Source organism: Oenanthe melanoleuca, chromosome 9 (genome assembly GCF_029582105.1).
Source record: "Oenanthe melanoleuca isolate GR-GAL-2019-014 chromosome 9, OMel1.0, whole genome shotgun sequence".
Classification (NCBI taxonomy): Eukaryota; Metazoa; Chordata; class Aves; order Passeriformes; family Muscicapidae; genus Oenanthe; species Oenanthe melanoleuca.
In genome coordinates, this window is record NC_079343.1 from 4,012,447 (window position 1) to 4,027,256 (window position 14,810).

The 14,810-nt window shown below is 58.1% G+C and overlaps 1 protein-coding gene across 1 annotated transcript; it reads right to left on the reverse strand.

Annotated features, from left to right (window-relative positions):
- Window positions 1–591: 591 nt before the first annotated feature.
- ETV5 (ETS variant transcription factor 5) lies at window positions 592–13,470 on the reverse strand. Its single transcript, XM_056498330.1, has 13 exons — window positions 13,342–13,470; window positions 12,700–12,836; window positions 12,458–12,545; window positions 12,261–12,308; window positions 12,107–12,157; window positions 6,919–7,048; window positions 6,529–6,822; window positions 4,860–5,116; window positions 4,208–4,267; window positions 3,755–3,823; window positions 3,249–3,418; window positions 2,496–2,597; window positions 592–2,349 (listed from the first exon to the last, which is right to left on the reverse strand). Exons 2-13 carry the CDS (start codon window positions 12,742–12,744, stop codon window positions 2,128–2,130), a joined length of 1,536 nt encoding a protein of 511 aa, XP_056354305.1. The 5' UTR covers window positions 12,745–12,836; window positions 13,342–13,470; the 3' UTR covers window positions 592–2,127.
- Between the last annotated feature and the right edge of the window lie 1,340 nt (window positions 13,471–14,810).

The following is a 14,810-nucleotide window of genomic DNA, read 5'->3' on the forward strand; positions in this document are numbered from 1 at the left end:
GGCTGGGAGCCTGTGGAGACCCTGGCTCAGCCCAGATAAAATTGAGGCCAGTGGGAATGGGCAGTTCTGGGGTGTTTTTCTCCAGCCTGGCAGGAGAGCACAGACCCTTCAGCTGAATCAAGTCCTCACAGAACAGCCCTTGCCCTCTACCCCTCTCCTTCATCTTCTGGCAAACCCTGAATTTTTCCCAGAAACTCAGACAATGTGGGTACCACTGGCAGTAGCTTGTGGAGGGGCTTTCCTGAGAGGTCCCCACCAGCTTTGGCCCTGCTTGATGGCAGGTGCTGCCTGGGGAGTGGAGGACTCACTGAGAAACCCTGGGAAGAAACAATATTAAACTGCACCCACTGGGCAGAAACCACCCCCATTCCAAATGGATCCTCTCATGGGATGTGGCTTTGTGAAAGCCATGGCAAGATCCACACCCAGGAACAACAAAATCCAGAACTGGGGAGAAAGCAGCCCTGGTGACTTGGTCCCAGCTCCAGACAGACCCCAAATGATGGGCTGGAGCCTGGAGCACTCCAGACCCCACAAGCCCAGGCAGCATCCCAAGGCACAGGGAAAGCAGGAGCCCAGGCAGTCAGGGAGGAACAGGAAGCAAGATCCTTTATTGTACACAGTACAGAATGTAATGCAGCTTTGCAGGAGATACATAGCCCTGCTTGAATAAAGATATTTCAAATCAGTCCTCAGATTAACTCCTTCTGCACTGCAGACCTGCCACACAGAGCAGATGGTTAAAAACCTGTCCCCAAGGTGGGGTTCCCAAAACCAAATGCTCCCCATGGGTACAGGCCACTGCAGCCACCATGGGGAGAGCAACCAAGTCATTGTAGAGTTAATCTTCATACTTCCCAGAAAAAAAAAAAAAAAAAAAAAAAAAGAATCAGACAAAAAAAAAACAACAAAAAAAAAATAAACCAAACAAAATTTCCAACTGAAGCTAATTAAGGAAGAGAAAAAATTCCTATACAGCATTTACAACAAAACATGTAGCTGGTGCAGGGGAGGCAGGTATGGATACATGAGTGGTGGAGGAGTGTTAGGAGGTGCAGCAAGGGGTGGGGGGAGCTGGAGGGAAGTGGGATGTCGAGGAAGGGGGTGGGGAACCCCCCATCCTCACCCACCTCAGCCTTACAGCCCAGCTCCGAGGCCATGCCGAGCAGGGGGAGCACAGCTGAGCCAGAACTGGGGTTCAGCCCTGGCTCCCCTGGGAAAGAGGACTGGAGCAGTGAAATGGAGTGGACCAGATCCTTCGGCAGCCATCCCAGGAAGCCACGGGCATGGAGGGCTGCCCCCTGCCACTAGGAAAGCCATGGGGGTGTCCCCAGGGCTCCAGGGACAGCAGCCGAGCTGCAAAAAATAGCTTTGCCTTAAAATACAAAAAATCTACAAAAATCAGTTTAGAAACCTTTAGTATTTTCCTAAAACATCCAAAAAAAAAAAAAAAAATAAAACAACAAACCAAAGAGGGAGTTAGTGTCAGGGTCTCCTCCCCCCCAAAATGCAACTCATGGCCTGTAGCCAGAGCTGGGGAGGACTGGGGGCACGGAGAGGATGCAGGAGGTTCTATGGGAACAAGAGGATTATATGGGGAGGGGTGTCAGGAAGAAGGCAGAAGGCTCCTCGGAGTTGGGGTAGGATGCTGTGCACATCAGCCCCGGGGTGCTGGCCCCGCATCCCTCCTCTCTCTCTGTGCAAATCAAAGCCCTTTCCACCACACAAGGCAGCTACGCAAGGATTGTGCTCGATGCAAAGCAGATTGTCGTGACAATTGGCTCGGTAGCCACGCAGCCCAGACTTGGGGCACTGCCAGAGCCAGGGCCTGGGGAAGAGGCTGCAACTTTAGGCTCCTGGTGCCCCAAGACATCACACTGATGCACGGCAGGAGGTGCCAGCCACGGGCAGTCCTGTGCACTAGCCCTTGGAAAGGAAGGGTGGGAATTCGGCAGCGACACACGTGGGGAGTTTGAAATTCCTCGAATCTGTGTGTGCACCCATGCTGTTTGTCGTTGGGTTTGTTTTGTTTTTTTTCTCCTTACAGACAGCCAAAAATACTCGTTTAGAAAACCGTGTCAGCCCAGGTGGACGCGCTGGTGCCAGTGGCTCTGCCGGCCGGCCGAGTCAGTAGGCGAAGCCCTCCGCGTAGGGAAGGCTGCTGCAGGGATCCATCTCCAGGAGGAAGGCTGGGCTGTCCTCAAAGTGAGTCAGGGGCACCGTCTCCTCCTCTGGCACCGGGCAGTCCGGCTCTGTCTTCAGGAAAGGGCGCTGGTTGTCGGGATAGGCCATGGAGAACAGGGCGTCGGGGTCACAGACGAATTTATAGACGTACCGCTCGCCGGCGACCTGCGGGGAGCAGCGGGGTGTGAGGGGGGCCTGAACACCAGCCCTGCCCTGGGGGAGCACCACACACCTCACACGGGATCCCAACCCCCTCCTGCCACCCCCTGGGACAGCAGGGGACGGTCACACCCCGCCCTGGGGTCACTCACCTTCTGCATGATGCCCTTCTCGTAGTAGTAGCGCAGGGAGCGGCTGAGCTTGTCATAGTTCATGGCAGGTCGGTTCTTCTGGATGCCCCAGCGCCGTGCTACCTGCGGGGATAGAGAGGGGCAGCCATCAGGGATCCTCACAGGAAATCACAGCTGAAATGCAGGCCGCAGGCTGGTCTGAGAGGGCTGGCTGGAGCCAAGGTGTCACCGTGGCCTGGGAGTGGCTCCCTGCCAGCACACAGCCACCGCCGAATCAGGGCCCAAATCAAAAGCCATTTCATTAGGGAGAGCCTGCCAAAAAAGCTGCTTCAAAATACCACAATTTCCATGCGTGGTGCAAGAGATATTATGGGTAACTACCCACAATGCACAGCTCGCTGCTGGCTACAGCTGCTCTCAATTACTCCCCAAACAGCTTCTTCCTCTGTGTCACCCTCCCGTGGAGCAGCGTGGCTCTGGCATCACAGCGTGCCAGCACGGAGCTGCTAGTCTGGAAACCCAGGGCAGAGAATGGGAGCAGCCTGGGAAGGAGGGAGCCGTGGCAGAGCAGCAGAACTCAGCAAGGCACAGGACAGAGGCAACACCACCAGGGCTGGTGACCGCTGCCAGCTTCAGGAGCAGCACACGCCACGCCGAGAGGCACTGGAAGGTACTAAAGGCAGATTCCTCTCGCCTAAAGTCAGAAGGTTCTGCTGCATGGGAAGGATCCAGCCCACTCCTGCACCCCCAGCTCCAGGGCAGGAGCTCTCCTACCTCCTCAGGCTCGATCAGCTTGAACTCCATGCCCCGGCCGGTCCAGGCGATGAAGTGGGCGTTGGCAGGGTCATCCAGGAGGGTGACCAGGAACTGCCACAGCTGCAGGGACCCACGCCGCTGGTAGGGAGGGCCCTCACGGTACAGGGTGGGCTCCTGCTTCACTTTACCTGCTTGCACAAAGACACCTGGTTAAACAGCCTGGCTCTGCCCCTCTCCCAGCTGGAGACACCTACAACAACGTGGGGCATCCCTGTGCCAAGACACCTGAGCAGGATCACGGGGTGGGAGGGGGAGAGGTGCTGGGGATGGTGCTGCAGGCAGGTAGGTGTCAGGGACAGAGATGGAGCATGGCACTGATGCCAAGCTGCCACGTGGGATGATGCTCAGCAGCTCTAAGGAGCACTGTGCCAGCACTGCTAGGCTTTATAAGGCAGGTACTGCATATCCCAGCATCCCCACACCTTCCTCCACAAGCATCAGTTCCTCTGAGGTCAGATTCTTACCCTCCAGCCTCTCGGGTACCACGCACGTGTCATCAAAATACAATCGTGTGTCCTTTTCATATGAAAATCCTGTGGGGAAAACACTCTTCGTAAGCACAGGGCCCCTCCACTACCCTGGGCTGGACCTCAAAAACCCTGCCTTGGCTGAACCCAGCACAGGAGCCCCTGCCCAGCTCTGGGAGCAGACCTGCTGGCAGTTATTTCAGTGGCTGAGCGCTGTGCAGCTCTGCCCCCGTCACTGCTCCAAGCCCTATTAGCAGCCCTGTCAGATTATCCCCGATTACGCGGCGCTGCCGTGCCCTCCCAGCACGCTCACAGGGGCTGCTGGCTGCTTCTGGGGCTGCTGCCAGCACATGTGGCTCTCCTGGGGCTTTTCTGGGTGCCCAGGGAGTGCTGCCCACAAGAGAGGGGTGGGATGGGGCCAGGACAGGGGACAGTGGGGGGGTCACTCACCGTCATGGCTGTTGGGGAAGACGTTCCCCCGTAGGTACGAGGACTGGCAGTTAGGCACTTCTGAGGGGAAAATGAAATGGCATTAAGGTTGTAGATTCTGTAGGTGCCACCATGGATTTGGCAGCATATCCTTTACCCCGAGCATGGACTGCAGTGAATCCTCCCTCCCCACACTCCCTGGTCCACTACATCCACCCTCAGGATTGGGGAAAAAAATAGCTAGTACGATTTGGGGTGGCACTGGAATTTAGACTGGAGCTTGAGTTTTCACAGGCCCCACATGAAGGGAGGCACTGCTGCGCCTCCCCTACCATCTGCTGGGCTGTGCCACCCTCCATCCCCAGGCTGGGGTATTTTTAGGTCCTAAGGCGATTAGAGGATTTTTCCGTGATGCTGGTAGGGTCCAGCAGCCAGCAATCACAGCTGGCCCCGGGCCAGAGCCAGGGGGGACCCACCAGGCGCTGTGGGGCACCCCAGCCTGTGGCTATGGCACTGACCACACCGCTGGTGAATGCCTTGGAGAAAAGAGAAATAAAAAGGCAAAGCGGTATCCCAGCACCACGGCCTGAGGCCCCGCCCTGCCCCTGCCACGCTGATGCTCCTTGGAGTGTCACCACACCCAGCCCCTGGCTGTCCCCTGGCTCACACCCACCTGAGTCAATGCAGTAGTCCCGGGGCTCCTGCTTGATGCCCAAGGGGGGCTGGAAGCTGTGGCCAGGGGGGCCGGGCAGGCCAGGGCCGCCGTGCTCGTAGAGAGGGTCGTGGTACTCCTGCTTGAATCCCTGAGGGGGGCGGGGGGCGGCGGGGCCCAGGGGCTCCGACAGCTGCCGGTGGTAGAGGGGGCGGCCGTCCCCCGGCACCCCGGGCTGCGGGAACGGGGCGCACGGCTCCGACAGCTGCCGCTGGAACCTGCGGGACGAGGGCCTGCTGTCACCCCAAAGCACGTGTCCTCAGCCTGGGGCACCCACAGCAGGCTGGGACGGCTCCTCAGAAGCACAGGGGCTCATCCCATGGGGACCCAGAAGCCCTGTGCCCCTCTAACAGGGTAACAGTACAGCACTCTGGCCTTCAGGTATCTGTACAGGAATGGGAAAAGGAACAAAAATCCACCCCCCAACGCTCCTCTCTCTGCAAACCAGTACAACGTGTCCCCAGTGGGAGCAGGGGCCAGGGATGCTGTGCATGGGTGGGCGCTTACGCAAAGCCAAATCCACCCCCAGCCCCAGCCGGCTGCTAATCCGCCCGCGCAGCTGGGATTAAACCTTGAACCCGGCAGCAGGGAGCACTATTCTGGGCTCTGTGGTGCTGCCACCGCTGCTCTGAGAGCACAGTCTCTGCTGTGGCCATGGCTGAGGCACCATCTCGAGGGGGTGCTGCCACATCCCCCCGTCCTCCGGCACCTTGAAAGGTGATCTGGGATGTCCGTGCGGGCTCCTCTCAGCCGGCCTTGCACCATTTGCCTTTGTAACCCGAGCCCTCCCAGCTGCCGGGCTGGGATTACTCCATTTCCGAGCCATGTCCCTCTGCCCTTCCTGAACGAAACCCAAGCCCCGTGCTGGCACAGAGCTTCCCGAGGGGTCGCAGCCAGCCCCCTGCACAGCCTGAAGGTCACACAGAGCCTGCTTTGCTGGGCAGGGATGCTCGCCTGCTGTGGGCACATTCCAAGGAAAACCTTGGCCCCACTTTGCCAGGCTGCCACATCTTGTCCCATGTTCACTGGGGTGACATCCTGGCTGTCACAGCAAAGGAAATCCAGTGGCCACAAGCAGAGCACCCAAAGGAGCAAACCCAGGGTGAGGGAAGGGACTGGTAGAGTCTCCAGGGACATGGGAGTGATGGGGAATGAAGGCACAGCTTGGAAAGGAAGGAGGGAACAGGGGTCTCCCACCACAGCCCACAAAACAATGGTGATGCCATGCAGTGCAAGGGGGAGCTCTGGACCACCCCCAGCCCAGGGTCCCAGCTCCACAGCCCAGCAGGGCTTGGCTTGGGAGGCAGAGCTACAGTGGGTGGGAATGAGGAGAGCAGAGCCCTGACTCAAGACAATCACCTGTTGGAACAGGGGTGGATGCAGGAGTCAGCCTCTGCCTCCCTTGCCTGTCCCAAGAGGGAGGCAAAGGCTCTGCCCAATGTTCAGGGATTGGAAGGAGCAGGAGAAAGAGCCACAAGATCCCAGTAAGAAGAAGCAAGTTTTGCCACATGGGACAACAGGCAACAACATGGGAACAAAGACACGAGCATTTCTCTTTCTCCCCCACACACTTTGGGACCACCAACCCACCCCAGAGGCCTCCCGTGGTCACTGGGGTGGGGCTGCTCACCTGTGCTCTGCGGGGTATTGGTTCTCAGACATCATCTTTGGCATGTGCATGGGCGGGCGCGGCACGGCGAAGGGCGGCTGCTGGCGCTGCTCCTGCAGGGCGTGGGGGGCCGGGGCAGCGCCGTGGGCAGCGCCGTGGGCAGAGCCGTGGGCAGCGCCGTGGGCAGAGCCGTGGGCAGCCCCTGGCACGGGCGGGCCCGGCGGGGGCAGCGCCGGCCCGGGCTGCGCGGGGGACACCGGCGTGGCGGGCGGCGTTAATGGCTTGAACCCAGCGGGGGGTTTCCTGTCGTAGGCACTGCCAAGGGAGAAGGGCCAGGGGCTGACGGTGACACTGCGGCGTGGCACAGCGTCCCCAGGGCTCTGCACGCAGCGGTGTCCCCGTGCTACCTACCAGCAGTTGTAGAGGCACTTGTCCCCATAGCCGGCACACAGAGCCTGCTCGTGGCTGCAGGATGACAGCTCCGAGGATGGGCTGGGCAGCTCCCGCTTGATCTTGGCCGGAGGTGGGGCGTGCAGGACCACTGCAAGGACAGCGAGGGGATACAGGCTCACCCACAGGGCAGAGGGCGGTGGGAACATCACTCCTGCTTGGCAATAAGGTGCTGAATGATGCCCTGGGAGCGCTCAGTAACTGAGCCAGGCTGATAGACCCCAACGCTGGTGGAGAAGTGAGTCAGGATGGCAGGGAAGGGCAGAGCTGGGATAGTCACAGCAGCCCAGGACATTGTTCTCAGCCAGGATCCTGCTTTCCTTTGTTTAAACAACTCTTCCTCACAAACAAACCTCCCTCTTTCATTTTGGTGTTTAAAAAACTCTGTGCCCTGCCCGTGGCTGTTGCAATGTGCTACCTGCACAGGGAAGCCACAAGTACCCTGGGAAAAAAAAAAAAATCACTTCTTGTGGTGCTTGATCTCCAGCACGATCCCATCACTTTGCAGGCCTTAAACAATCAGTGGAGACATAACAGTGTATTTACACCCTTGGCCACAGGACCATTGCTGGTGAACTCTCCCCATGCCCAACCAAGGGTGCAGTGTGAGAGCCAGAGGGGCACAGGCAGCTCAACAACACCCTTAGATGGGACAGTGTCCACCAGCCTCACAGCGAGTGGAACAAATCCCAGGCACCACAGGCAGTGGCTGCCTCCCTGAGCTTGACAGACTGGAGCTCCAAGACCTCATAAACAGCGACCCACTGCCCTCCCAGGGCCGTACCCACTTGCAGAGTTTTTAAGTGGGACCCACCTTCCCGCAGCCGAGGTGCTCCAATGGGATCCAGCCCTAGGGTCCCACTATGAGCTCAAGTGACAAACATCTCATTAAACCCAAATCCTCTCCGCCCACTCCCAAGCTCACTTGCTATATATAATTATAAACTGAGCAATATACGCTTAAGCTAATTAATTTCTAAAAGCAGGCGCCCTAGGAAAGGGAAAGCGCCTCAGAGATCTGTACCTAAATAGCGCCTCAGAGGAGAGCCAAGACTAATCGGAAGTGGAGTATTAGCTTCGTGCGAAGCCTAAACACAGCCCAGCTACACTGGAGAGGAGCAAATAGCTCCAGGACAACTGTTCACAGCTTGCCAGGTAATTAGCTGCTCCCCTAATTTGTCAAAACCTTTAAAGAGCTGCTGACTCCCCTCTCTACCCATCCCCCCCTGGAAAGGCCTCAGTACAGCTGGTACCAAGGGCATAAACCCCCCCCTCCCCGAGAAGGATTTGAAACACAAAGCCCAGCGCTGAGCCAGCACAGCCCCCCACACGCCTTCCACCCGCTCCCAAGCTGGATTTATCCCACTCCTCCTTCCCCTCTTCCCCAGCCAGGTTTTGCCACTCTCAGCATTTCCAGCCTTACAAGGGGGCCAGCGTGGCGGTGGCAGAGCACAGGCACCCCACGAGCCATGGGAAAGCAAAGGGGAACTGGTTTTGGAAGGGCTCCAGCTGCCTATCGTGGGCATGGCTCTCCCGAACAGGCTCCGTGTTGTTGGAGCGAGTTGTTTTTCCGCCAGTCGTACAATGGGGTCTGGTTATTCATTGAAAAAAAAAAAGCCTCCAGTCCCCGAGCAGGCACCACCCTCCATTCACAAACACTTCGTAGTGCTCCATTCATGTGGCTGAGGGAGGGGGAAAAAAAAAAATAAAAAAAAAGGAAAAATTTCCCCAGAGCTTAGCACTGCCATTCAAAAAAAAAGGGAAATGAGCCTTAAGATCCTAACAGAGACCAGCTGTCCAAGCCCGGGCTCTGTGCAACGTTTGGATTCCTTACACAAACACTGCGGGGCCGGCCGGCGCTGCTCAGCACGACGTGCTCCTGTGCCAAGCTCACGGCCAGCGAGCTGCAGGAGCCCAGAGTGCAGCTTTTGGGGGGAAAGCTCTGGATTTGGGTCCCAGCACTGAGCTGGGAGGAGCTGCCCTGCTCCAGCACCCAACACCTAAAGGAACACTGGGTGCACAAGCACTTCTACCCTTTCCGGTCCTGCCCTCGGCACTGTAATTAAAAGCTAAAAAAATGTATAAAAATACTCAGAGGGAGCAGCTCAACTACAGACGGGGCTGGAGAGGATGTGTTGGCAGATCCATGCCAAGGCTGAGCCACAGCAGCAGCGAGGACACCCCTGGGTGCCTGACAGCCCCTCGGGGCTGCTTGAGCCTCTGGAGATGGAAGGAAGGACCCTGGGGACCACACGTGCCACTGCTGTGCCCAGCCAGGAGGGGAGCTTCAGGCAAACCCTCCCAGTGCCACACAAGCAGCATGAACTGGAAATGCCCCTAATGCCAGCCATCAGACCTGTCCCATGGAAATGGGTGACACCACAAAGCCACTCGAGGCCTAGAATTCCCAGTGAATCCCTTGGTGGAAGACAGGGCAGGTTATTCCCATCCTCCTGGACCTCCATGAGACTGTTTGGAGAGCACTGGCTTCCACTGAATGAGCCAAGGGGAAGGCAACCAAATCACCACTTCCAGCCCAGGGACACTGGCACCCACTCAAGCCATCACCTGGGACCGAGCTCCATGCCTGCCCCTCCATCCCCGGCACTACAGGACGCACCCAAGGTCACACCAGGAGAGGAGGCAGAAATAGAAGCCAGGATCCTGCTCTCCTTTGTTTAAACAACTCTTCCTCACAAACAAACCTCCCTCTTTCATTCTGGTGTGGAAGAAACTCTGTGCCCTGCCCGTGGCTGCTGCAATGTGCTGCCTGCACAGGGAAGCCACAAGTACCCTGGGAAAAAAAATCACTTCTTGTGCTGCTTGATCTCCTCAGCATGATCCCATCACTTTGCAGGTCTTAAACAATCAGTGGAGACATAACAGTGTATGTACACCCTTGGCCACAGGACCATTGTTGGTGAACTCACCCCCATGCCCAGCCAGGGGTGCAGTGTGAGAGCCAGCACAAGCTCTGTGGAGTCACCACAGCCTCCTTGCTCTCCTGAAAGGATCCACCACTTCCCTGGGCAACTTATAAGCACTGAATCTGGCCTCTTGCCACTCAGAACAATGCATCCTTCACGTGGAGTAGCCCTGCTTTCCTTACAGTGGGATTTCCTCCTCAGCACAGCGACCCACTGCCCTCCGGATTATTTTGCTACCAAGCCCCAACTTTAAGACCCTGTCTTGCCAGGGATTTTGGCTATGGAATTGGGAACAGAGAGTGGCAGTAGCAGAGTTGCAGGCAGCTTTGAGGGGGTTTTAGCAAGGCAAGAAGGATGCTGCAGTTCTGAGCATATCCAAGACTCTGTGTTGCACAAACACAAAAACCTTTCCCTTTGCAGTGAGGTCCAAACTGAGCCTGGTTTGTCCCTTTCTGCTGCTGTGCCAAGGAAGCTTGGCTGTGGGAATGCAAGATGGGGCATAAGATTGAGATTTGCTCAGGATAAGAGAGTTTCCTCAGGGAAAAGACGTGGAGTCACACAACTGCAGAAACAGAGTCCAACAAAGGGCCACAAACACCCGTAGGGACTAAGGAGGGATTTACCTTTCCCCAGGAGCCAACGGATGCTGAACTCCAAAGTGACTGCCAGCCCAGGAAGGCAGCATGTCCCTGCTAGTGAAAGCTGGGTGCAGACTGCAGCTGCACCAGAGCCAGCCTTCTCTCCCTTTCTACATGGCACACGGCTCTAAACTGGAGTTTCTCTCCTCTGTAAACTCTCTCTAATGCAGGGATGCAGAGCTGAGCTTCCCATTCCTCTCTGCCTCAGTCTGAATCCCCCCACAGCCAGCACTGCAGAGCAAAAGAAACCTTTGCCTTCTCTCCCCAGGAAAGTTAAGGAAGGTTATTGCTGCAGGGAGTCGTGCAGACAGATCTTTCAAGTGACAAAGTCCTTTCAACACCAGGTCTGCAGGCCGAGCAGATCAGAACGTTTTAAGGGTCCTGACCAAATAAACGCCTTTTTCTTCTTCTCCTCTTTTTCCTGCATCACCCAGAAAAGTTTCTCTCTCCTCTCTGAGCTCTTCAGGTTACAAGGAAAAAGAGACTGCCAAAAGGCACTGGAAACAGCTTCAGCTTCAAGAGCCACCCTCCCACGCACACTGCAGTTTCTACTGCTCCAAGCAAGAGCTGCTGGGCTGTGCTGGGGATGTCAACAGACCGTTGTGTTTCTGACTCCAGGCTCGCCTTTTATCTCAGGGGAGACAGGGGGGGAAAAAAACACATCTGAAACTTGGGCTGTCTGGACCAGCTCAATGGCAAGTTTCCCACTCCGAAGTAACCAAAGAGCAATAATTAACATGCGCTCGCTGTCGGAGGAGATACCCCGCTGCATGCTGTGACAAAGCTGGAATGAAAAATCTGTTCGACTGCAGGCTAAATTTGATTTCCTCCGAGTTCCGTAGCTGTCTGGCTCGGCAGCAAAGCCCAGCCACCGACACCAAGCCACTACTTGTGTTTGCCAGGTAACAACTCAAAACATCCTGATTCCGCCCCCGTCCTCCCCCGGCCGACCCGGGGACGCCCGGGGCTGTGCGAGCCCCACACGCCATTCCCCAGCCCCTGCCCTCGCCACCAGCCCGCTCTGGCAGCGCAGCACGGCTCAGAACCAACTCTCTGCTCTTATGCAATTCACCAGGGACTGCATTTTCACTGGCCTCCTTTTAAAGACGCTTGCTTGCCAGTGATTAATGCTGCTTAAAGCGGCTCAAGTTTCACCGCTCAGGCTCGCTCTTGCCAACAGCGCTGGGCCAGGACTCTAAAAAGCTCTAGAAGCTGCAGAGATTGTGGCTAACCAAGCAGCCCAACCAGGGTTATCTCTCCCACTTGAAAAGGAAAAGGAGGATTTAGAAGCGAATCCACCTCACTACGAATGAGCATCGTGTCTCAGAGGAGCCCAGAGAGCAGTTTAGAGATATTTCCATGCGCTTGGCCATAATTTCCCCCATTAACAAAAGACAGGACGTTGCACGTTTCATCTCGATGAACCCAAACCACACGTGCTTTCTCCCAAAATCCCGTGATTTCATGTTTCAGCCCCAGGAACAACTGATTTCCCAAGGAAGCAGCTCCAAACCCAGTGCAAATGTTTGCACAGGCACCCAAACATCTAACCCCAGAGAACAAAAACCCGGAACAATCACTTACAGTTGTCAGACTGGAAATCTGGGACAAATTGTTCGTCGTCGGGGACCTGAGCTAAAAAAAACAAACAAAAAAAGTGGGTTTATGGCGTTTTCAGCTCTGAAAAAGATGCTCTCAGAGAGATTTGACATGGCAAAAGGCAGAGGTGAAGACTTGCCTTCAGCTAGCCAGGCCTCTTGGAGCTGGCTGAGATCCTGGAAGAGCTCTGGAACAGAGTGAAAGACTTATGTGCTCCACAGAAGAATACATAAAACTGCCATTATTTGCAGGATTATTTGTAAAACAACAAATGCAAGGCAAGTGGTCTCACGGGGCCGTAGAGAGGCCACGGCTGCCCGGGCCAGCCCTGCCTACCTTCCGAGTCATGGGCCAGGTCGGTCTCCAAAAATTTCCTTTTCCTATCGGACCCCGGCCGGCCTCGGCCCTCCTCTGTGCAGGACTTCTGCAAGGAACAGGGAGACAGCTGCCCATGAGGGTGGCAGCCCCCAAAGCTGGGGGTGCCCTCAAGGACAAGGGAGGCACTCCCAAGGATGAGGAGTGGGTGCCCCAAGGTCAGGGAGGCAGGTGTCAACAGGGACGAGGGTGGGCAAACTTACCCCGGGGCCCATGAAGGGAACCTGCTGGTCGTAGAAGCCGTCCATGGTGCGGGCGAAGCGGGCAGTGCCCCCGGCCCGCTCAGCATCGACGCCGGCCCGGGAAGGGGGGTCCGGCCCGGGCTCCGGCAGGTGCGCGCCTGGGGGGTGGAGGGGACGGGGACGGGGAGGGGTCAGCCCCTGGCCCCCGCCACCCCCGGGGCTGGCTCGGTGCGGCTGCGGGGCCGCCACGCCTCCCCGGGGAGCCGGCCCGCTCCTGCGGCCGTGGCGGGTCGCAGCCCCCCGGCTCGTGATGTCACCTAATTTCTATAGAAACGGCCGTGACATCACGTGCCGTGGGAGCGGGAGGAGGCAGCGGGGCGGGCGGGCCCCTTCCTTTCCTTTCCTTTCCCTTCCCTTCCTTTCCCTTCCCTCCCCCGCCCCTCTCCGCGCTGCGGGGCCGCGCCGCAGCCGCGCTCGTTCCCACGCCGCCCCGCGCGCCCCATTCATAAACTCCGCCCCCCCCCGCGCGCTTCTCCCCCGAGCGCGCGCTCGAGCGCCCCCCGCCATTCACACCGCGCGGCCCGCGCCATTCATAAACACCGCCCCCGCCCCAGCCCCGGGCCCCGGCCGCGCCGCTCTCCGCCGCCAGGCCCCCCCACGTACCCGGCCGGGGCGCCGCAGCCTCAGCGGCAGCGGGGCGAGCCGGGAGCGGGGCCGGGGATGGCGCGGCGCCTCTGCGAGCCCGGGCACCGCGCTGCCACTGCGCGCCGGCCCGCAGCCCCCGAGCCAGCGGCCTCCGCCGGCCCCGCCCCGCGCCGCTTGTTTACCCTCCGCGCTGGCCAATGGCGAGCCGCCGCTCCGCCAACCGCGCCCGCTGATTGGCTGTCGGGCCGCCCCGCGCCCGCCCGCGCGCCGCTCCGCCCAGCACCATTGAGACCGGCTGAGGGGGCGGGGGCGGAGGCGGCCAATGGGAGCGCGGCGATTGGCCTGGCTCCGCCCGGAACGTTTTTCATTCATAAAAAAATAGAAGGGGGAAAAGACTGACGGGTGGGGCCGCGGCAGCGCAGGATTTAAAGGGGCCGCGGCGCCTTGCGGGAGCGTGGGGGGGTTTAACGGGCGGCCTTGGGGGTGGCAGAGTTGAGGGGGGGACAACCCTCGGGTCCGGGTCCAGGGTGACGAGAAAGGTCCGGGTCCGTGCACAACGTGCCTGCCACACACAGGCCATGCACATGGTATGGACTTGGGGCCTCACAGGCCGTGGGGTCCCCTCTGCTTTCTTGGGGGCTGGTTCACACGAGCATGGCAGCATCACAAGGGACCCTCTGCGAGCCCAGGGCTAACTCATCCCTGAGTACTGATTTTGGCACCCTCCAGGCAGGGTTGCCTTTTAAAAGGGGCATGGGAAAAATAGTTCCCACCTGCAAGAGATTTGGGGCCACGGGTCCCTCCAAGCAGATTCATGGACACACACTCTTGAAGGACACCAAACGTCCCAGAGGTTTGGGAGTGAATTTAGGACGGAATGGTGCTGCTGGATGCCTGCCAAGCCCCCCACTACAGCATTTCCCTGCTAAGTTTCCCTACATGTAACAAGGTGAGACCTGCCATGGGGACCTGGCAGTGGCTGCTCAGGGAGGACACAGTTTGCGCAAAATAAGTGGGCTGCGTGGAGACCTCACACTGCTGTGGAGGCAGGCTAGGAAGTTATTGCTGGAGAAGGCAAAAACAAGGTGTTTGGTTACATATTGCACATCTCATCTTAGGAAGGAGAGGAACCTTCTGCTTGGATCCTGGGAAGCTGCCCAGGAATTAGGAAGTCTGTCAGTACAGAGATGTTCCGGCCAGCTTGAAATGCTCAGGTCATGGGCTTGTCAATGTCCTGGGCGAGCTGCCCAGCCTGTCTGGGAGCTGCTGGTAGGAACTCCTCTGTCCATGCTGGGTTACTAATGAGCTCCCAAGTCCTGCAGGTCCACCTCCTCCCCCCAGGGATGACGGTGGTCAAGGCAGGTAGCTCATGTGCCACGGTGTGCCAGGAATGATGGGGGAGCAGCTGGGACACACCACGTGCTGGGGGCAGGAAGCACAGAGGGCACGGGGTGTCCTTGCTGCCGGGGGGCTCTGCAGGCACTCGA

What these genes read in the sequence shown, in the direction of transcription:
- ETV5 (XM_056498330.1), bottom strand. Translation starts at nt 12,744, where the DNA reads ATGGACGGCTTCTACGACCAGCAGGTTCCCTTCATGGGCCCCGGG. An exon ending in AGATTTCCAGTCTGACAACT is followed by an intron (nt 7,049 to 12,106) that starts GTAAGTGATTGT and finishes CTGTCCTTGCAG; the next exon opens with TGGTCCTGCACGCCCCACCT. An exon ending in CAATACCCCGCAGAGCACAG is followed by an intron (nt 5,117 to 6,528) that starts GTGAGCAGCCCC and finishes CTCGTCCCGCAG; the next exon opens with GTTCCAGCGGCAGCTGTCGG.